Raw genomic sequence first — 24,361 nt, forward strand, 5'->3', positions numbered from 1 at the left:
CCAGGACCATGCTGGAGTATAGGAGCGAGGTGGCAAGCCTGCCACCTCCTCCTATCCCCTGCGATCCGTCGGTTAGCTAACCGACCAATCGCAGGGGGGGGGGGGGGCGGTTACTTCCTCCATGGAAGTCCGGAGAGGACGGGAGGAAGACCGGAGGACGCGGCGGGGGACGGGGGAGTGCTGGGGCCCGGCCCCGGTACTTACCTTGTCCCTGAAGACCCGGATCCCGGCGATGAAGACGGCGGCGGCCACAGGTGAGTTCCTCTTCAGCCGCGGTCGGGCCCTTTACAGCAATGCACGTCGCCGTAAAGCGACATGCATTGCTGTAATGGGACCCTGTATACTACAACTCCCAGCATGCCCAGCCAGCCCTTGGCGTCTGGGCATGCTGGGAGTTGGAGTTTTGCAACATCTGGAGGTCCACAGTTTGGAGACCACTGTGCCCTTCCAAAACTACACATCCTCAGCATGCCCTTACTGTCCAGGCATGCTGGGAGTTGTAGTTCTGTAACATCTGGCCCTTCAGATGTTGCAGAACTACAACTCCCAGCATGGCTGGACAGTTTTGGCATACTCTGAGTTGTAGTTTTGCAACATCTGGAAGGGCACAGATTGGAAACCACTGTATTAGTGGTCTGCAAACTGTAGTCCTCCAGATGTTGCAAAACTACAACTCCAAGCATGCTTGGAGTTGTAGGTCGGCAACATCTGGCTCTAAAGATGTTGCTGAACTACTACTTCCAGCATGCCTGAGAATGTTTGGGAGTAGTGGTTTTGCAACAACTGGAGGCACACTGGTTGGGAAACATTGTCTGTTTCCTAACTCAGTGTTTCCCAACCCGTGTGCCTCCAGCTGTTGCAAAACTATAACTACCAGCATGCACTGATAGACTGTGCATGCTGGGTGTTGTAGTTTTTAGTTTTGCAACAGCTGGAGGTCCCCCCCCCCTGTGAATGTACAGGGTACATTCACATGGGCAGGGGGCTTACAGTGAGTATCAGGCTGCAAGTTTGCGATGCAGCTAATTTTGTTCAGCAGCTCAAACTCGCAGCGGGAAACTCGCTGTAATCCCCCGCCCGTGTGACTGTACCCTAAAAACACTACACTAACACAAAATAAAATAAAAAGTAAAAAACACTACATATACACATACCCCTACACAGCCCCCCTCCCCTCCACAATAAAAATGAAAAACGTCTGGTACGCCACTGTTTCCAAAATGGAGCCTCCAGCTGTTGCAAAACAACAACTCCCAGTATTGCCGGACAGCCGTTGACTGTCCAAGCATGCTGGGAGTTTTGCAACAGCTGGAGGCACCCTGTTTGGGAATCACTGGCGTAGAATACCCCTATGTCCACCCCTATGCAAATTCCTAATTCAGGCCTCAAATGCACATGGCGCTCTCACTTTGGAGCCCTGTCGTATTTCAAGGCAACAGTTTAGGGTCACATATGGGGTATCGCCGTACTCGGGAGAAATTGCCTAACAAATTTTGGGGGGATTTTTCTCCTTTAACCCCTTATGAAAAGGTGAAGTTGGGGTCTACAACAGCATGTTAGTGTAAAAAAAATTTTTCACACTAGCACGCTGGTGTTGCCCTATACTGTTCATTTTGACAAGAGGTAAAAGGGAAAAAAGCCCCCCAAAATTTGTAATGCAATTTCTCCCGACTACGGAGATACCCCATATGTGGGCGCAAAGTGCTCTGGGGGTGCACAACAAGGCCCAGAAGGGAGGGTGCACCATGTACATTTGAGGTGATTTGCACAGGAGTGGCTGATTGTTACAGCAGTTTTGACAAACGCAAAAAAAAATAAACCCCACATGTGACCCCATTTTGGAAACTACACCCCTCACGGAATGTAATGAGGGGTACAGTGATAATTTACACCCCACTGGTGTCTGACAGATCTTTGGAACAGTGGGCTGTGCAAATTAAAAATTTTGTACAGCCCACTGTTCCAAAGATCTGACACACACCAGTGGGGGGGGGGGGGGGGGTAAATGCTCACTGTACCCCTTGTTACGTTCCTCAAGGGGTCTAGTTTCCAAAATGGTATGCCATGTCGGGGTTATTTTGCGGTCCTGGCACCATAGGGGCTTCCTAAATGCAACATGCCCCCCCAAGCAAAATTTGCTCTCCAAAAGCCAAATATGACTCCTTCTCTTCTGAGCATTGTAGTTCGCTCGTAGTGCACTTCAGGTCCACTTATGGGGTACCTTCATACTCAGAAGAGATGGGGTTACAAATTTTGGGGGGTATTTTCTGTGAAATTTGGGAGGAAACACACATTTTAGTGAAAATGTTTTTTTATTTTTTAACATATGTAAAAGTCATGAAACCCCTGTGGGGTATTAAGGTTCACTTTACCCCTTGTTACGTTCCCCAAGGGGTCTAGTTTCCAAAATGGTATGCCATGTGGGGATTTTTTGCTGTTCTGGCACCATAGGGGCTTCCTAAATGCAACATGCCCCCCAAAAAACATTGTTGCTCCTTCGCTTCTGAGCCCTCTACTGTGCCCGCCGAACACTTTACATAGACATTTGAGGTATGTGCTTCCTTGAGAGAAATTGGGCTACAAATATAAGTATACATTTTCTCCTTTTACCCCTTGTAAAAATAAAAAAATTGGGTCTACAAGAACATGCGGGTGTAAAAAATGAAGATTGTGAATTTTCTCCTTCACTTTGCCGCTATTCCTGTGAATCACCTAAAGGGTTAAAACTCTGACTGAATGTAATTTTGAATACTTTGGGGGGTGCAGTTTTTATAATGGGGTCATTTGTGGGGTATTTCTAATATGAAGACCCTTCAAATCCACTTCAAACCTGAACTGGTCCCTGAAAAATAGTGAGTTTGAAAATTTTGTGAAAAATTGGAAAATTGCTGCTGAACTTTGAAGCCCTCTGGTATCTTCCAAAAGTAAAAGCACGTCAATTTTATGATGCAAACATAAAGTAGACATATTGTATATGTGAAAAAAAATTTTTTTATTTGGAATATCCATTTTTCTTACAAGCAGAGAGCTTCAAAGTTAGAAAAATGCAAAATTTTTAATTTTTTCATCAAATTTTGGAATTTGCAAGTATTGACAAAATTTTACCAATAACATAAAGTAGAATATATCACAAAAAAACAATCTCGGAATCAGAATGATAAGTAAAAGCATTCCAGAGTTATTAATGTTTAAAGTGACAGTGGTCAGATATGCAAAAAATGCTCTGGTCCTAAGGTGTAAAATGGCCTGGTCCTTAAGGGGTTAATCCTAATCTTTCCAGTACTTCACGCTTCTTTTTTGTCTGACCACAGTGCTTTCTGCTGACACCTTTTTCGGTGTCAGGAACTGGCCAAAGTAGGAACAAATCCCCATAGCTAACCTCTCCTGCTCCGGACAGTTCCTGGCATGGAAAAATATTTCAGCATAGAGCACTGTTGTCAGTGAAAAGAACTCAACTTTCTCTGTAGTATACAGCAGCTGATTTTTGCTCTGGGCTCATCTGTAACAACAAAGATCAGATGAATCTGCCTTTGTGCTATAACTATGAGATCCGTGTATATTGCTGTGATCCTTTACCTGATTATTGTTCAACTGCAGCCACTAAACCAGCATCTACGGTAACTGCAACTACCAGAACTGTGGCCAAGATTTCATCTACAAGTAAGTGTATTATAGAAAACATTTATTGGTGGATTCAGAGTCTGAATCAGAGTACAGATGCAACTTGTTCTCATATGTTTTTTTTTTATCTAAATTAAATTTAAATCAAATTTTACAATTTTTTTTAATTTTTTTTTAATTTTTTTAATTGTTAAACTGCACCCCCAAACCAGCAAGTGCAGCTGCAAATACTAGAAGGATAAAAAATAAAAAATAAATATATATATTTATATATATATATATATATATATATATATATATATATACATATACACATATATATATATATATATATATATATATATATATATATATATATAAAGCCAAAACGGCTGTAAATCAATGAGAAAATGCAAAATTATTTTTCCATTTTGCGTTTTTCAGTTTGGCCTTTTTTTTTTATCCTTTTAGCGTTTTTTTCTTTCTTTTTTGGTGTTTTTTTCAGCTCCTCTGCGGTTTTGCTAAGTCACAGCATGTTGAGCCTATGGCGTTTTTCTCCCTGAAATCGTGGCGTTTTTCTCACATAGAAGATGGATTTTAACTTTCGCATTTTTGCAAGCGGTTTTTATTCTGTTTTGGACTTTAGCAATCCAAAAAAGGGATGGAGATACCTTTTTTAATAACATTTCGTAGGGTACCATTAAAATATAAATACATTTAACAAAAATGTATCTTTTTTACACACAAATTTTTATAAATTTTTAAACAGGGATCAATTTATGTGGGCGGCAGGGAACTAAGAATGTAGCTGACAATAATAAAAATTTTGAAAGCGGCCATTTAAATGTAAAAATAATATGGACCTTATTTACTAAGAGTGGAGTATAGGTTTCTTTGTGGGTTTTAATTCCCTACAGTTTATTTTCCATGGTTTATTTTTCATGATTTAGTTTCCCTACATTTTCCACTTTCCCTACACTTTGCTTTTTTTTTTACACATGCTCTGATCTATAGGGTTTTCCTCAGCTGAAATCCACCAAATTTTATGTGGAAACCTTTGTAAATATGTTGTTTTTTTGTGAAAATGTCGGGAACATGCCCCTTTTCGGAGACCACGCCCCCTTTTACAGACAGCCACGACCCTTTTCGGGTTTTCATAGCAAAATGGAGAGTTAGGCTGGGTTCACACTACGTTTTCTCCCATACGGGAGCGCATACGGCAGGGGGGAGCTAAAACCTTGCGCTCCCGTATGCCTTCGTATGCGCTCCCGTATGTCATTCATTTCAATGAGCCGGCCGGAGTGAAACGTTCGGTTCGGTCGGCTCATTTTTGCGCCGTATGCGCTTTTACAACCGGACCTAAAACTGTGGTCAACCACGGTTTGAGGTCCGGTTGTAAAAGCGCATACGGCGCAAAAATCAGCCGACCGGACCGAACGTTTCACTCCGGCCGGCTCATTGAAATGAATGACATACGGGAGCGCATACGAAGGCATACGGGAGCGCAAGGTTTTAGCTCCCCCCTGCCGTATGCGCTCCCGTATGGGAGAAAACGTAGGGTGAACCCACCCTTAGTCTGGGTTTTTCAATTCTGGTGCAAATTCTGGCGCAAAATCTGGTGCAGACAGAATTTCTGGCACAATGCGCCAGAATCTGGCACACAACCCGACAAAACATGTTGGTTTGCAATAGTAAATGAGGAAACCAAAAATACAAGGGTGCTGTATTGTATAATCATATACAAGTGTCTAAGTGCGAATACCAAAATACTAGATAACCTATCAAGAAGCACTAAGACAATAATATAAATGCAAAAGTGCACAAACTTTATCAAGGTGTTTACAAAAAGACACAAACAATCATAAAAACCTTTAAAATGGGAACAGGTACAGGTGGACAAACAGGCATCTCAACTCAGCATATAAGAGAAGAAGACAGTGAGGGAAAACCACAATAAACCTGTCCTAGCAGGTATGAATCCCAGGCCAAAATGCTGTATAAATATACTAGCTAAAGGATAAATAGCACTGACACACCTGGATATGGACAGAACAATAGAGGGTACCACTAAAACACTATTCTAGGGTCACACACAGACGGGAGAGATATGTACTCACATGCTGGACATGGTGCTGCATCACCAAGCCAATATCAGTGGAGTGCAAGCAAGGGACAAAGTGCATCAGGCTAACTATCAGCCAAAGCAAAACGCCCATCTGCTGAAATCCCAAAGCACTGGTAGGTAGGATGCAGCACAGTATCAGTGTGATCTGGGAGATCCCTTACCAGGGTGGCGGCCTCTCTCGGTAAGGGTTCTCCCAGATCACACTGACACTGTGCTGCATCCTACCTACCAGTGCTTTGGGATTTCAGCAGATGGGCGTTTTGCTTTGGCTGATAGTTAGCCTGATGCACTTTGTCCCTTGCTTGCACTCCACTGATATTGGCTTGGTGATGCTGCACCGTGTCCAGCATGTGAGTACATATCTCTCCCGTCTGTGTGTGACCCTAGAATAGTGTTTTAGTGGTACCCTCTATTGTTCTGTCCATATCCAGGTGTCTCAGTGCTATTTATCCTTTAGCTAGTATATGTATACAGCATTTTGGCCTGCGATTCATACCTGGTAGGACAGGTTTATTGTGGTTTTCCCTCACTGTCTTCTTCTCTTATATGCCGAGTTGAGATGCCTGTTTGTCCACCTGTACCTGTTCCCATTTTAAAGGTTTTTATGATTGTTTGTGTCTTTTTGTAAACACCTTAATAAAGTTTGTACATTTTTGCATTTATATTATTGTCTTAGGGCTTCTTGATAGGTTAAATAGTAAATGAGGGCCAATTTATTTATTATAATTAGTTTTGTTAAACTTTTTATTAGTAATGTATTTTAATAACGTGTTGAATAAAGTGTGTGTGTGTGTGTTTTTCACTTTTTTCTTTATTTAACTGTTCCATGATGGGAGTAGTAGTACCTGTACTAATTGACAGATTGCCCCGGCTGTCACTTCTGACACCCGTTGCAATCCTCCTGTATAATGTATAGATGCATCAGTAATTGACTACTGTTCACTGTGCCTACTTATGTTTTTTTCAACAAATAACTATTATTATACTGTATGCATGCTGGATCCTCAATTACTAAATTTATTTTCTCAAACCTGTCTACGAGACACAAAAAATCTTATTTCAATATACAACTACATATTTCATTTACATTTCTTTAGATAACTCACAAGACAGGGAGAAGAAGTACCGTATATCCCGGCGTATAAGACAACTTTTTAACCCCGAATTTTCTTCTGAAAAGTCGGGGGTCGTCTTATACGCCGGGTACTGGGGTCCGGCATAGGAATACCTATGATTATCTGCCCGGCCCGGCTCCCGTGTACGGCTGCAGGCGGGGGCCGGCCAGAGCATGTAAAAACGAAATACTGATACTAAAAACCAGGGGGCCTTCAGCTGTTGTGAAACTACAAATCCCAGCATGCCCGGACCGGCAAAGGCTGTCCGTGCATGCTGGGAGTTGTAGTTTCACAACAGCTGGAGGCCCCCTGGTTTTTACTAGACAGTATTAGTTTTTACCTGCTATGGCCGGCCCCCGCCTGCAGCCGCAACGGGAGCCGGGCCGGACACATAAAAAGAAGTATTCCTATTCCGGACATCTGTGTGTGCCGAAAAATTTTTACGGGACATAAGGATGTCCGCCGATCACTTACCATTCCCTGGCCAACGCGCGTCCTCCTGCGATGATCCTCCGGTCCTCCTGGTCCTCCGCCTCTATGGTTGTACGTCAGTGACGTCCCGTGCGTACAACCATAGAGACGCAGGAGGACCTGGAGGACCGCATGATCATCGCAGGAGGACGTGCGTTGGCGAGGGAATGGTAACTGACCGGCGGCACGTTATCTTCTTCAGTGTTCCGGTCACTGCTCCCCCGGTACTGGCATCTTCTGCTATGGTCCATAGGCCATAGCAGTAGATGTGACCCTGGGCCGGAGGAGCGGTGACCGGATCACAGTGGGGGCAGTACAGACATACAGCCTCCAGCCATACACTTTATATGGCTGGAGGCTGACGCTGTATGTCTGTGGGGAAGGGGGGGGTGGAGCTGACAACCTAATGTGGGGGGAGCTGCCTACTATTATGGGGGGAGCTGCCTACTATTATAGTCGGAGCTGCCTACTATTATGGGGGGAGCTGCCTACTATTATGGGGGGGAGCTGCCTACTATTATAGGGGGAGATGCCTACTATTATGGGGGGAGCTGCCTACTATTATGGGGGGAGCTGCCTACTATTATGGGGGGAGCTGCCTACTATTATAAGGGGAGCTGCCTACAAATGTGGGTGGAGCTGCCTACTATTGTGGGGAAACTGCCTACTATTGTGGGGGGAACTGCTACTAATGTGGGGCAGCTGCCTACTAATTTTGGAACTCCCGACCTAATGTTGGGGAGCTGGCAATCTAATGTGGGGGAACTGGCAACCTAATGTGGGGGAACTGCAACCTAATGTGGGGGAACATGCTGCCTACCTAATGTGGGGGGGAACTATACTGCCTACCTAATTTGGGGGGAACTATACTGCCTACTTAATGTGGGGGGAACTATACTGCCTACCTGATGTGGGGGGAACTATACTGCCAACCTAATGTGGGGGAACATGCTGCCGACCTAATGTGGGGGGAACTACAAGGAACTGTACATTGCGGTAGAGGGGTAGTCTTATATGGCGAGTATATCCCAAACTCTACATTTTAACTGTAAAAGTTGGGGGTCATCTTATACACCCAGTCGTCTTATACGCCCGCATATACGGTAATCGTTTTCAGTGTCATTATATTTTGGTGACTGTAGAGTTTACTTTATATCAGTGCTATAGACACTAGGATGTACACGTTAAGGTCATGCAAAAAATAGTGTAGAATAGTGTAAATTTGACCGTCCTAAACTTGTAATATAATTTAAGGAGAGCTAGAGATAAAAAGTCTGAATTCATACTTCTTTATCTTTTAGCTCCCGAAGGAGTATGTATGGTTGACAACAAATTGTACACGGTAAGTCTCCAGAAGTACTGTCTTATTGTGAAAAAATAAAGAGGGGGGGGCATCAAAACATGTGTAGAGGAAGGGTGGTGCAGTTACCCATTGCAACCGATCAGATTGCTTCTTTTTTTTAAAAGCCTCTGAAAAATTAAAGAAGCGATCTGATTGGCTTCTATGGGCAACTGCGCCACTCTTCCACTACACAGGTTTTACACAGAAAATGTCAGTACATTACAATAATATAAAACATTTTTACTTGTCTATGACAGAATGTAACCTATTAAAGTCACTTTAAAGGAGTTTCCTTCTAAACACTTGAGCTCGATTCCTTCCTCATTGCTTATGTAAAAAGTTGTCCCATAAGGACTTTAAGAAAAAAGAAAAAAGCTCCATTAGTTCATGACAACCCTTTTCCATATGTCATGATATTGACATTGTAGATGGGATCAATTTGAGCCCCATATAGTGGTAGATACCAGTACTACACATAGATAATCCAGACCATATAAATCATTACAGTGCAGTTACTGCCAGTGACCTCTTATCTGAGTCATTCCCTTTTCCTGTCCTTTCTGCTATGAAGACTTATTTAACCCATTACTTGTCTATTTGGCTTGTTGCCCAGACAGCCCCTGTTATGGCACCTGCTTTCTAACACAATGCCCCCGAATAATGTTAACTAGAAACATTGCTGTCATGGCTCTGGTTACTACTAGGGATGAGCGAATCAAATCTGCTGAATTCGTTACGAATTACATGAAAATTTTCATTCGCAACAAATGTGAATATCGCCACAATTCTATCTTGCCAATCGCTTCATTAAACTCCATTTAGTGCGGTCCAGGCTCCAGGACATGTAAAATGGCAGATCCACATGTGAGGACATGGGGCAAGGAATCCTGGGAAGGTGGTAACAAGGGTAGGCGGGATGACCCTGAATCACATGCAGGATGCAGCCTTTCAGCAGCCAGTCACCGCTGTGATGTTACAGCCCTATATAATCGGCAGCCATATTGCAGCCAGTCACCTCAGCCTTTACCTGCAAAGAGATAGAGAGGGACAGAGAGGAGTGTATGTTTCACAGAAAAGCTTTTTTCAGCAGCGATTCACCTCCTAGTCACTGTCTACAGCGTTCTATTACAGAGAGCAGTGTGTTGCACAGAAAAACAGCAGCGATTCAGCTCAAGCACAAATCCTGCCTAGAAGCACTGATAGGCAAGGGAGTGAGATTAAGATTGCAATTTTGGCTGTAGTACACAGCGATTGTGTGCTGCAGCACTGGTGTCTACTGCTGGTGTTGTGCACAATTTTTTTTTTTATCATACTGTAGAGCATTTTTCTGCCCTCAAAAGTGAATACAACATACATACACCTAAGTGTTGTACCATTGTTTTCCTGATAAAGTCTCAAGGGCCTAGATACTGTGAAAGCACTTGAAAAAGTACTCACCGGCTGGTGTTGTACAAATAATTTTTAAGCGTACTGTAGTGCATTTTTCTGCCCTCATAAGCGCATACCACATACGTACATCTAAGTGGTGTACTATTTTGTCCCTGTTAAAGTCTCAAGGGCCCAGATACTGTGAAAGGCCAGGCAAAAGTACTCACTGGCTGGTGTCGTACAGAAATACTTTTTTAAGCATACTGTAGCGCATTTTTCTCCCCTTCATAAGTGCATAGCTGTCACGATGCCGGCTGGCAGGTAGTGGATCCTCTGTGCCAGAGAGGGATTGGCGTGGACCGTGCTAGTGGATCGGTTCTAAGTCACTACTGGTTTTCACCAGAGCCCGCCGCAAAGCGGGATGGTCTTGCTGCGGCGGTAGTGACCAGGTCGTATCCACTAGCAACGGCTCAACCTCTCTGACTGCTGAAGATAGGCGCGGTACAAGGGAGTAGACAGAAGCAAGGTCGGACGTAGCAGAAGGTCGGGGCAGGCAGCAAGGATCGTAGTCGGGGGCAACGGCAGGAGGTCTGGAACACAGGCTAGGAACACACAAGGAAACGCTTTCACTGGCACAATGGCAACAAGATCCGGCGAGGGAGTGAAGGGGAAGTGAGGTATAAATAGGGAGTGCACAGGTGAACACACTAATTGGAACCACTGCGCCAATCAGCGGCGCAGTGGCCCTTTAAATCGCAGAGACCCGGCGCGCGCGCCCTAGGGAGCGGGGCCGCGCGCGCCGGGACAGGACAGACGGAGAGCGAGTCAGGTACGGGAGCCGGGATGCGCATCGCGAGCGGGCGCTACCCGCATCGCGAATCGCATCCCGGCTGGAGACGGTATCGCAGCGCACCGGGTCAGTGGAGCTGCCCGGAGCGCTGCGGTAGCGAGAGAGAAGCGAGCGCTCCGGGGAGGAGCGGGGACCCGGAGCGCTCGGCGTAACAGTACCCCCCCCCTTGGGTCTCCCCCTCTTCTTAGAGCCTGAGAACCTGAGGAGCAGACTTTTGTCTAGGATGTTGTCCTCAGGTTCCCAGGATCTCTCTTCAGGTCCACAGCCCTCCCAATCCACCAAAAAGAACTTTTTTCCTCTGACCGTCTTGGAGGCCAGTATCTCTTTCACTGAGAAGACGTCAGAAGAACCGGAGACAGGAGTGGGAGAAACTAATTTAGGAGAGAAACGGTTGATGATGAGTGGTTTAAGAAGAGAGACATGAAAGGCATTAGGAATACGGAGAGAAGGAGGAAGAAGAAGTTTGTAAGAGACAGGATTAATTTGGCACAAGACTTTGAAGGGACCAAGATAGCGTGGACCCAGTTTCTAACTGGGGACACGAAAGCGGACATATTTAGCGGAGAGCCGTACCTTGTCTCCGGGAGCAAAAATGGGGGGAGCTCTTCTTTTCTTATCGGCAAACTTTTTCATGCGAGATGAAGCCTGTAAAAGAGAATCTTGGGTCTCTTTCCATATGGTGGAAAGATCACGAGTCACTTCATCTACAGCGGGCAAACCAGAGGGCAAGGGAGAAGGGAGGGGGGGAAGAGGGTGACGGCCGTACACCACGAAAAATGGGGATTTGGAGGAAGATTCAGAGACTCTAAAGTTATACGAGAATTCGGCCCATGGTAGAAGATCTGCCCAATCATCCTGGCGGGAGGAAACAAAATGTCGTAAATAATCACCCAAGACCTGGTTAATTCTTTCTACTTGTCCATTGGATTGAGGATGATATGCAGAAGAAAAGTTTAATTTAATCTTGAGTTGTTTACAGAGAGCCCTCCAGAATTTTGACACGAATTGGACGCCTCTATCCGAGACTATCTGTGTGGGCAACCCGTGAAGACGAAAAATGTGTACAAAAAATTGTTTAGCCAACTGAGGCGCTGAAGGAAGACCAGGAAGAGGGATGAAATGTGCCATCTTGGAGAATCGATCAACGACCACCCAAACAACAGTGTTGCCACGGGATGGGGGTAGGTCTGTAATAAAATCCATACCAATCAGAGACCAAGGCTGTTCGGGGACAGGCAGAGGATGAAGAAAACCAGCGGGCTTCTGGCGAGGAGTCTTATCCCGAGCACAGACAGTGCAGGCTCGCACAAAGTCCACGACATCCGTCTCCAGAGTCGGCCACCAATAGAAGCGAGAGATGAGTTGCACAGATTTCTTGATGCCTGTATGACCTGCGAGATGGGAGGAGTGACCCCATTTGAGGATTCCGAGGCGTTGGCGTGGAGAGACGAAGGTCTTTCCTGGAGGAGTTTGCCTGATGGAGGCTGGAGAAGTGGAGATCAGGCAGTCAGGAGGAATGATGTGTTGCGGAAAGAGTTCAACTTCCGAGGCATCCGAGGAACGAGAGAGAGCATCGGCCCTAATGTTCTTATTGGCAGGCCGAAAGTGAATTTCAAAATTAAATCGGGCAAAGAACAGAGACCACCTGGCCTGGCGAGGATTCAGCCGTTGGGCAGACTGGAGATAGGAGAGGTTCTTGTGATCGGTGTAAATAATAACAGGAAATCTTGATCCCTCCAGCAGATGCCTCCATTCCTCAAGTGCTAATTTAATGGCTAGAAGCTCTCGATCCCCGATGGAGTAGTTCCTCTCCGCCGGAGAGAAGGTCCTAGAAAAAAAACCACAAGTAACAGCATGCCCGGAAGAATTTTTTTGTAGAAGGACCGCTCCAGCTCCTACAGAGGAGGCATCAACCTCCAATAGGAAGGGTTTAGATGGGTCAGGTCTGGAGAGCACGGGAGCCGAAGAAAAGGCAGACTTGAGCCGTTTAAAGGCGTCTTCCGCTAGAGGAGGCCAAGACTTGGGATTGGCATTTTTTTTGGTTAAAGCCACGATAGGGGCCACAACGGTAGAAAAATGTGGAATAAATTGCCTGTAATAATTGGCGAACCCCAAAAAACGTTGGATAGCACGGAGTCCGGAGGGGCGTGGCCAATCTAAGACGGCAGAGAGTTTGTCTGGATCCATTTGTAGTCCCTGGCCAGAGACCAAGTATCCTAGGAAAGGAAGAGATTGGCATTCAAACAGACATTTCTCTATCTTGGCATAAAGTTGATTGTCACGAAGTCTCTGAAGAACCATACGGACATGCTGGCGGTGTTCTTCTAGATTGGCAGAAAAAATCAGGATATCGTCCAGATATACAACAACACAGGAGTATAAGAGATCACGAAAAATGTCATTAACAAAGTCTTGGAAGACGGCAGGGGCGTTGCACAGGCCAAAGGGCATGACCAGATACTCAAAGTGTCCATCTCTAGTGTTAAATGCCGTTTTCCATTCATCCCCCTCTCTGATGCGGATGAGATTATAAGCACCTCTTAAGTCCAGTTTGGTAAAGATGTGGGCACCTTGGAGGCGATCAAAGAGTTCAGAGATGAGGGGTAGGGGGTAGCGGTTCTTTATCGTGATTTTATTAAGACCGCGGTAGTCAATGCAAGGACGTAGAGAGCCATCTTTTTTGGACACAAAGAAAAATCCGGCTCCGGCAGGAGAGGAGGATTTACGGATAAAGCCTTTTTTTAAATTTTCCTGGATGTACTCCGACATAGCAAGAGTCTCTGGGGCGGACAGAGGATAGATTCTGCCCCGGGGTGGAGTAGTGCCCGGGAGGAGGTCAATAGGACAATCATAAGGCCTGTGAGGAGGTAGAGTCTCAGCTTGTTTTTAGCAAAAAACATCCGCAAAGTCCATATAGGCCTTAGGGAGACCGGTTACAGGGGGAACCACAGAGTCACGGCAAGGGGTACTGGGAACCGGTTTTAGGCAGTCCTTGAAACAAGAGGGCCCCCAACTCTTGATCTCCCCAGTGGACCAATCCAGGGTTGGGGAATGGAGTTGAAGCCAGGGTAGTCCAAGGAGGATTTCGGAAGTGCAATTGGGGAGGACCAAAAATTCAATCTTCTCGTGATGAGGTCCGATGCACATTAGAAGGGGCTCCGTGCGGAAACGTATGGTACAGTCCAATCTTTCATTGTTTACACAATTGATGTAGAGGGGTCTGGCGAGACTGGTCACTGGGATGTTGAACCTGTTGACGAGAGAGGCCAAAATAAAATTTCCTGCAGATTCGGAATCCAAGAAGGCCATAGTAGAGAAGGAGAAGGCAGAGGCAGATATCCGCACAGGCACAGTAAGACGTGGAGAAGCAGAGTAGACATCAAGGACTGTCTCACCTTTGTGCGGAGTCAGCGTACGTCTTTCCAGGCGGGGAGGACGGATAGGACAATCCTTCAGGAAGTGTTCGGTACTGGCACAGTACAGGCAGAGATTCTCCATGCGGCGTCGTGTCCTCTCTTGAGGTGTCAGGCGAGACCGGTCGACCTGCATAGCCTCCACGGCGGGAGGCACAGGAACGGATTGCAGGGGACCAGAGGAGAGAGGAGCCGGGGAGAAAAAACGTCTTGTGCGAACAAAGTCCATATCCTGGCGGAGCTCCTGACGCCTTTCGGAAAAACGCATGTCAATGCGAGTGGCAAGATGGATGAGTTCATGTAGGTTAGCAGGGATTTCTCGTGCGGCCAGAACATCTTTAATGTTGCTGGATAGGCCTTTTTTAAAGGTCGCGCAGAGGGCCTCATTATTCCAGGATAATTCTGAAGCAAGAGTACGGAATTGTACGGCGTACTCGCCAACGGAAGAATTACCCTGGACCAGGTTCAACAGGGCAGTCTCAGCAGAAGAGGCTCGGGCAGGTTCCTCAAAGACACTTCGAATTTCTGAGAAGAAGGAGTGTATAGAGGCAGTGACGGGGTCATTGCGGTCCCAGAGCGGTGTGGCCCATGACAGAGCTTTTCCAGACAGAAGGCTGACTACGAAAGCCACCTTAGACCTTTCAGTAGGGAACTGGTCCGACATCATCTCCAAGTGCAGGGAACATTGGGAAAGAAAGCCACGGCAGAATTTAGAGTCCCCATCAAATTTATCCGGCAAGGATAGTCGTAGACCAGAAGCGGCCACTCGCTGCGGAGGAGGTGCAGCAGCTGGCGGAGGAGATGATTGCTGAAGCTGTGGTAGTAGCTGCTGTAGCATCACGGTCAGTTGAGACAGCTGTTGGCCTTGTTGCGCTATCTGTTGTGACTGCTGGGCGACCACCGTGGTGAGGTCGGCGACAACTGGCAGAGGAACTTCAGCGGGATCCATGGCCGGATCTACTGTCACGATGCCGGCTGGCAGGTAGTGGATCCTCTGTGCCAGAGAGGGATTGGCGTGGACCGTGCTAGTGGATCGGTTCTAAGTCACTACTGGTTTTCACCAGAGCCCGCCGCAAAGCGGGATGGTCTTGCTGCGGCGGTAGTGACCAGGTCGTATCCACTAGCAACGGCTCAACCTCTCTGACTGCTGAAGATAGGCGCGGTACAAGGGAGTAGACAGAAGCAAGGTCGGACGTAGCAGAAGGTCGGGGCAGGCAGCAAGGATCGTAGTCGGGGGCAACGGCAGGAGGTCTGGAACACAGGCTAGGAACACACAAGGAAACGCTTTCACTGGCACAATGGCAACAAGATCCGGCGAGGGAGTGAAGGGGAAGTGAGGTATAAATAGGGAGTGCACAGGTGAACACACTAATTGGAACCACTGCGCCAATCAGCGGCGCAGTGGGCCTTTAAATCGCAGAGACCCGGCGCGCGCGCGCCCTAGGGAGCGGGGCCGCGCGCGCCGGGACAGGACAGACGGAGAGCGAGTCAGGTACGGGAGCCAGGATGCGCATCGCGAGCGGGCGCTACCCGCATCGCGAATCGCATCCCGGCTGGAGACGGTATCGCAGCGCACCGGGTCAGTGGAGCTGCCCGGAGCGCTGCGGTAGCGAGAGAGAAGCGAGCGCTCCGGGTCCCCGCTCCTCGGCGTAACAATAGCATATACGTATATCTAAGTAGTGTACTATTTTGTTCCTGTTAAAGTCTCAAGGGCCTAGATACTGTGAAAGGACAGCCAAAAGTAATCACCTGCTGCTGTTCTAGACAAATACTGTTATGGGTAGTGAAGCGTATTGTACTCCCCTCATATACACACTAAGAATGTCAGGCAGAGACGTGCCAGGACGTGCACAGAGAAGTGGCAGAGGCCTAAATTCATCAGACGCAGGCAGAGGTCACAGCAGACTAGGTATGAGTGGCAGCAGGAGTCGCAGCGAGAGACCTGAGCTCCAGGTTTCAGCTCGCAGTCGTGTCTCGACCAGCAACCCATCTGCCGTCATCGATTGATTAACACGGTCATCCACTTCATCACAAGTGGCATCTGACACCCCCAGTCAACAGTCGGTGGGTTCCTCAGACACAACCCTCAGTTGGCATGGCCGGAGCGGTCCCTGTCCTCCCATTGCCTCTGTCCTACGCTGTTCCCTCCCCTACAGAAGTATCTTATACTGTGGGTTCAGCTCCACTATTCAGTGAGGACGGTCTAATAGAGGACAGTAAGCAGCTACTGCCCAGCCAAGAAGTGGAGGAGACATCCTCCACTTCCTCCACAAGGTGTGCAAGTAGTGATGAGAAGAATGACGTGGGAGGTGGTGTTGCCAGCATTCAGGGTCCTGAAGCAGACACTGTTGAGGAACCTGAGGAGGATATCAGTGATGTGCAGACATTTTTGATAATGATGAAGCCAATCGCAGTTGGGAACTGGGTGCAGAGGGGGCTTCATCATCATCTGGAAAAGAGGGTTGCAGATTGCCCGTGAGGCAGCAGCCGAGCCAGCAAGGTGGTAGCATGGTTGGCAGTCAGCATGGTGGCAGAAGTGGAAATTCTGGAGCCAAACGTGCCCGGGTTAGATCACCTGCTTCGCGGCAGCCTACCTTCCCGGGAGGTAGTGGAACAGGCATTCTTGGAGATGGCGGCAGTAGCAGTCAATTAGTGCTGATTGTTAGTAAGAAAATCAGCTACACGGTGGTGTGGCAGTTTTTCATCAAGCATACAGAGGAAGTTAACATAGCCACATGCAATATATGGCGGCAGAAGATGAAGCGTGGCCAGGGTCCCAATGTTGGCATCACGGCCCTGCATCAACATATGCTGTGCCACCATAAAGCGGCCTGGGAGAACTGTGGCTCCGATGTGGTGGTCCAGCCTACTGCATCCCACCCTCTTTCAGCCAGCCAAGGCTCCACCACCTCAGCCGAAGGAAGCTGTATGTCATACCCTCCTTCCATCGCTCCAGATGCTCCTGCTCCTCCTACTTTGAGTCAGTCATCCCACCAGCAATCCATCGGCAAAGTCATGTCCAAGAAACAACAGTACGCGCCCACTCATCCAATGGCGCAGAAGTGGTGGACTCTGCACCTTTAAGAGAACTGATGGCTTGTGCAGAACCGAGGTGGAGAGTCCCAAGCTGTCATTTCTTTGCGAAGAAGGCAGTACCAGTCCTGCACAATTTTGTGCAAGAGAAAGTGGACCAGTCCTTGAGCCTGTCAGTGTGTACCAAGGTGCAAGGCAGCGCCGACGTCTGGAGCTGTAACTATGGTCAGGGACAATACATGTCCTTTATGGCCCACTGGGTGAATGTGGTTCCTGCACAGCCACAACATTAACTTGGACAGGTCATGCCGCTTCTTCCTCCACGCCCTCAGGCCATTGGTCCTGTGACAGTGTGCGACTCCGCCTCCTCATCCTCTACCGTGTCTTCAGCCTCCACTGCACGGACAAGTCTCAGTTCCCCTTCAGCATACCAAGTGTGCAGGGCACGGCGGTGTCACGCTGTTCTTCACATGGTTTGCCTTGGTGAAAAGAGTCACATAGGGCAGGAACTGCTAAAAGTCATTCATAAAGAAATGGGAGCATGGCTTACTCCACGAAAACTGGAAATGGGATCCATGATGACTGACAACGGAAAGAACATCTTGTTCTACTCTGTGACAAGGAAGGCTAAGTCATGCAGGGCGCATGGCACACGTGTTCAATCTGGTTGTCAAGCGGTTCCTGAAGTGTTCTCCCCATTTGGAAGACATTCTAACAATGGGAAGGAAACTTTTGCATGCACTTTAGCCACTCGTACACCGCAAATCACACCCTCCTTCAGTTGCAGCATCAGAACGGTATCCCCCAACATAGTCTGATTTGCGACGTTGCCACACGTTGGAATTCCACCCTCCATATGTTGGATCAACTGTACGAACAGAGAAAATCCATCACCGATTTCTTGATGATCCAAGAGGATAGGGGGACTCCCCTGTGTAACTTCAATGTCAACCAATGACAGTTCATACATGACACCTGCAAAGGTTTGCTAAGGCTCTTTAAGGAAGCCACATTATTAGTCAGTCGCCAGGATTACGGATGAATGATGTCATTCCTCTGCATCATTTCCTACAACACGTGTTGAAACGATGGCTGGTCAGGGCACTGGAGATGTGGTGCCTACATATCACGGCCACATGAGCCCTTTGGGGGCTGAACTGGAGGAGGAGGGGGAGGGGCACAATGCAACACAGTTTAGGTTTCGTGAAATGGGTGGTTTTTCTAGTCATCTGACAGGAGAGGAGGAGCATAATCAACTAGAGGAGCTAGAGGGTTATGAGGAAGGTGAGACAGAGAACTCAGACACACCGTGGCAGTATGCAGTGGAGATGGAGGCAGGGAGTCCCTCCTAGTCACTTGCATAAATGGCACGATGCATACTCAGTTGCTTGCGTAGTGACCGCCCAATTGTCACCATTCGGCAGCGGGATGACTTCTGTCTCTCCACCTTATTGGACCCTCGCTTCCGGCACAAAATGGGGACCTTTTTTACACCCACTGAGAGGGAGGACAAACTGACCTACTACAGAGAAATCCTACGTAGTCAGTTGGCTGATGCCTATCGGCACCATCGTCCATCCTCTCGCAGGTCTGGCTCGGGGGCCCTCTGCGCTCACTTTCCACTGCCATGGCTGCTTGGGAGGGGTGGGGTGGCAGGAGCAGTACCAGCTCCATCAGGAGCAGCCTGAGTCTACAGTCGCTGATGAATACCTTTCTTCACCCGCATAGTGAAGCAACTCATCAGCAGCAGGTAGACATGGAGCAGGACCTGAACCAGCAGGTGGTGGCATACCTTAACATGCCCATGCCAACACACCTTGAAGATCTGCTGGACTTCTGGGCAGCCAAACTTGATTTGTGGCCACAACTAGCAGAGTATTCCCTGGAAAAGCTATCCTGCCCGGCTAGTAGTGTGCCATCTGAGTGGGTGTTTAGTGCGGTGGGAGCCACAGTCACCCACGACTGTCTGTCCATGAAAAATGTGGAGAGACTGACCTTTGTGAAGATAAATCAGGCATGGATCAGCCAGGATTTTTACCCACCAATGCCTGATGCATTAGAGTAGATTGATCATCTGCATCATCTCCTCATGCTGCTGCAAACTCCAGGCTGTGTAATTCAGCCACTATATGGTCTCCTCATGCTGCTTGTACATTAAACATCAACTGGCTCCGGAAAGTAAAACAGATTTGTAAATTACTTCTATTAAAAAATCTTAATCCTTGCAATAGTTATTAGCTTCTGAAGTTTTCTGTCTAACTGCTCAATGATAATGTCACGTCACAGGAGCTGTGCATGATGGGAGAATATCCCTTGCATGATGGGAGAATATCCCCATAGGAGCTGGACAGCTCCTGGGACGTGAGTCATCAGAAAGCAGTTAGACAGAAAACAGCAACTCAACTTCAGAAGCTAATAACTATTGGAAGGATTAAGATTTTTTAATAGAAGTAATTTACAAATCTGTTTAACTTTCCGGAGCCAGTTGATATATAAAAAAAAGTTTTTGCCTGGAATACCCCAATAACCTTTAATTAAAACATTTTCAGGTAGCACTAGCTACCATAAAACTTCACTTTAAAATTGAAAATTCATCTTTTAATCTTTGGGATTGTGCAGCCCTATTGTATCCTCATGCTGTCGCCAACTCTAGGTTGTGTCATTCAGTCACTATTTGGTCTGCTCTTGCTGCCGCCAACTCCAGGCTGTGTCATTCAGCCACCATATGGTCTCCTCATACTGCCGCCAACTACAGGCTGTGTTATTCAGCCACTATATGGTCTCCTCATGCTTCTGCCACCTCCAGGCTGTGTCATTCAGCCACTATATAGTCTCCTCATGCTGCTGGGACATTACCATATTTTTCGCTCCATAAGATTAACTTTTTCTCCCCCAAAAGTGGGAAGGAAATGTCTGTGCGTCTTATGCCCGGCAGGATGGAGTGGGCCAGTGTTAGGGGGGCGGGGTTGGGGGTCAAACCAAGTAATTGCCTATTCCCCCATCCCCCAGGGGGGCCCCTGCTGGCTGCTGAGTATGGAGGGGGGCAACTGTTTTAAAGTGACCAGCGGCGGTCCCGGGCGCTTCTGCTTTTTCTATGTTTCATATTTCCTTACCTGGCCACGCTTGGCAGGCTCAGGTAATGAGGTGGCTCTTGTGGGCTGTGTGGATAATTTGACAAGTGACGTCGCCTGCCGAGTCTTCTACGCGGCGTTAGGGACGTCACTCCTCATTCCTGCAGCGCCGGTGTCGTCAAGAAAACTGTGTCTTGAAGCATTCTGTGTCCGCGACTGCAGGAAATGAGGAGTGACGTCCCAGACGCCGCGCAGAGGAGCCGCAGGAGACGTCACTCGTCATATTATCCACACAGCCCACAAGACCTGCCGCATTACCTGAGCCTGCCGAGCACAGCCAGGTAAGGAAATATGAAAAATAGAAAAAGTAGGGGGAGGGGGGGAGCAATGAGCAGGGGAACTATACTGCTAACCTAATGTGGGGGAACATGCTGCCAACTTAATGGGGGGGAACTGCAACCTAATGTGGGGGAACATACTGCCAACCTAATGTGGGGGAACTATACTGCACCTAATGTGGGGAAACTATACTGCCTACATAAAGTGGGGGAACATACTGCCTACCTAATGGGGGGGAACTGCAACCTAATGTGGGGGAACATACTGCTTACCTAATGTGGGGGAACATACTGCCAACTTAATTGGGGGGAAATGCAACCTAATGTGGGGGAACATACTGCCAACCTAATGTGGGGGATCTATACTGCCAACCTAATGTGGGGAAACGTGCTCCTGACCTATAATGCCCCCCTGACATGTGCCCCCGACCTATAATGCCCCCCTGACATGTGCTCCTGATCTATAATGCCCCCCTGACATGTGCTCCTGATCTATAATGCCCCCCTGACATGTGCCCCTGACCCATAATGCATATAATATTTTTTCTCTTGTTCTCCTCCTCTAAAACCTAGGTGCGTCTTATGGTCAGGTGCGTCTTATGGAGCGAAAAATACAGTCCCTAAAAAAAAATTTATGGTAGCACTAGCTACCATAAATCTTCAATTTAAATTTGACAATTCATATTTTGATTTTAGGGATTGTGAAGCCCTATGATCTCCTCCTCATGCTGCCGCCAACTCCAGGCCTTGTCAATCAGCCACGATATTGTCTCCTCATGCTGCTGCCAGCTCAAGGATGTGTCATTCAGCCACTATAGGGTCTCCTCATGCTGCTGGGACATTACCTAAACATTTTTATGGTAGCAATAGTTCCCATAAATCTTCAATTTAAATTTGATAATTCAACTTTTTATCTAGGGGATTGTGAGACCCTATGGTCTCCTTATGCTGCCGCCAACTCCAGACTGTGTCATTCAGCCACTATATGGTCTCCTCATGCTGCTAGGACATTACCTAAACATTTTTATGGTAGCACTAGTTACCATAAATCTTCAATTTAAATTTGAAAACTCATCTTTTTATCTTAGGGATTGTGAGACCCTATAGTTATTATTAAATCTTATATTTAAATTTCAAAAAATCGATAGAGCAATAACAATGAACCATAACTGATTAAATGAAACATTCACACTTTCACAGTCAGGGGAACGCTGAGAGGCAGGGGCTGGAACAGGTGGTATATCGCCTGGCAGAGGACCGCCAGTTCGATGTTCACCAGAATGGGTACTCAAAAAATGTAAATAATATCAAATTAAATAAAAAGTATATAAAAATTATTTTTATTCTCTTCAATTTTGACGCCATATGGTCTCCCTGCTGCCACATCCAGATGCTCTGCGGCAGTGATTCTAATAGCGGTGCCTGTAATCTGCATGTCATACTGAATAACAGTATAATTTCACTAACCCAGCATGCACCCTATGAGTGTTAGAGCAAGGCAAAGTGTTCTACACCCCTATTGAGGCTCTCTGTAGGCCAGAAATAGCCGTTTTTAATAGTGATTTTTTTCGGAAAATTTGGCGAATGGGCCGAATCGAATCTTTCTAAAATTCGCTCATCTGTAGACTTACTACCACAATATAGTTCCCTGTGGACAGTACTGTTTTCCTAAACAATACTAGATTAACAGAGCCCTAGGAAAAAAATAATGTCACCTCTGTTACACAGACTGCTCCATATGGTTTTCATTTCTGTTTCCCTTGGTTCCACTTTCTCTACATGCCTTCTCTGTTACGCACACTAATTGGCCCCCCTCTATAACAGAATTTCCATAAACCCCTCCTCTGAGAATTCTCCCATGTTCCCCATGGCCCACACAGTCTCACACAGACTACTGTCCATGCCCCCTTCCTCTCTACTGCCATGGGCCCATTTCTTACAAAGACTGATCCAATTACACCCCTCTCACCCTTCCTTCTTCTCTTAGAATCTGCATCCCATGGCCCTCTCTTTTCTAGCACACTACTTACTGTTTACCAAAGTCCTCTTTCTGACAGACTGTTTCCAATTTCTTTTTTCACAACTGCTCCCTCTGTCTTCTTCCATGGTCCATAGCAGTTCAGCATCCTGTTTCCTCCCTGCACTGATCACAGAGATGAATGCACAGCTGTATGTCTGACAAAAAAATTATCCATGGCTAGGTGTCATGTAAAAATAACAAACACTGCATCCTAACCTGGCCCACTTCCCACTGCTCTGCCGACCCTCCAAATTTCCCAATTCTGTAGTTTTCTTCCAGGTTCCTGTGACATTGTGACCATGCAGAAACTGCCCCCTTAAGCTAATCAGTGCCTAGGTCGGTGTCCTGCCTCAGGCAGGGATTGGCTGAGCAGGGAGGTTCCCATATGGGCACAATGACACACTCAAGAAGAAGCCTAGAGGAACAGGAAAATTCAGCACGGGAGAAGCAGGATAGGGGAGATTAGCTGTTTTTTTTATACCTACAAGACTGCCAGCAATTAAGAATTTTTTGTTTTGCCAGAAAAATTCTTTGAAAGAGAACCTGTCATCACTTTTTCATGTTGCCTAAACCAGAAGTCTTACCTGCCTTGATTGATAGATCCTGATTATACCTGTTTGGGTGTAAGAAGAGATCTAACAATCAAGGCCAGTAAACAAGGCAGAAAAATGGGTGAACACCCTAATGACATGTGGTTTAGGCAGCATAAAAGTAATGACAGATTCCCTTTCAAGGGGTTCTCCAGGCAAAAAAATACTTCTTCATGGCACGCTTCAGAAACCATAAGTCATTAGGGCGGTCCCTGACATCTCCTGCCCGTCCCACCAGACCTGATTGATAAATAATGATTATTTTGTTTGGGTATAAAAAGAGTTTGATCGATTAGGTCTGTTGGGGTGGGCAGAAGATGTTGTGGACTGCCCTTAAAGGGGTAATCCATGATTTTTTTTTATTTGACTATGCTACAGGGGCTGTAAAGTTAGTGTAGGTCATAATATAGTGTCTGTACCTGTGTGATGGTTTTCTCACAATTCTTCTGTGCTTTTCACCCCAATATTTATTTTTAACAGCATACAAAATGACTGTTGTCTCAGATTTTTCCCAGGTTGCAATGCGGCCGAGACTGACTCACTAGTCAGCTGACAACAGGGAGCCTGTCTGCTTCAATGGGTGGAGGGATTGCTTGGTGGGAGAGAGATCAATCTGCAACTAATGTAACAGCTGTAGGCACCCTGATTGAAAAACACAGGTCTTTTGAATGGATGCAGCTCATTTATGTTTCAATGGGTGGGGTGGTTGATGTGTAGGAGGGAGGAAAATGGAATTATGGGATTTGAAGGTAAAAGAAAAACTCAATCAGGAAATGCCAGTTCACAAAAGCTGGCCGCAACGTTTTGGTGGACTCATTTAGCCATCTAGCCCCAATACAAGCACAGATCCTTCCTAAGCATGTCGATTGCTGTCTGCCAGGTATGTATTAAAATCACCTTATGGTGGATAACCCCTTTAAGACAAGCATGCATGAAGGCGATGAAAGGTCTCCTTTAAATGTTAGACTTCACAAGAGATGATTAGTATTTAATGTTCAGTCATGTCCATAAGAGGAAGGTCATCT

General features: G+C 46.9%; 1 protein-coding gene across 1 annotated transcript in view; it reads left to right on the plus strand.

Annotated features, from left to right (window-relative positions):
* The window catches only part of LOC130277498 (mucin-5B-like), a 139,772-nt gene that overhangs the window by 23,964 nt on the left and 91,447 nt on the right, over nt 1–24,361 (plus strand). The window contains exons 3-4 of the mRNA XM_056528173.1: nt 3,598–3,660; nt 8,613–8,653. Coding sequence (XP_056384148.1) covers nt 8,630–8,653 — 24 coding nt within the window. The 5' untranslated portion in view covers nt 3,598–3,660; nt 8,613–8,629. The remainder of the gene's footprint in view (nt 1–3,597; nt 3,661–8,612; nt 8,654–24,361) is intronic.

The sequence above is a fragment of the Hyla sarda genome, chromosome 6 (genome assembly GCF_029499605.1).
Source record: "Hyla sarda isolate aHylSar1 chromosome 6, aHylSar1.hap1, whole genome shotgun sequence".
NCBI lineage: Eukaryota > Metazoa > Chordata > Amphibia > Anura > Hylidae > Hyla > Hyla sarda.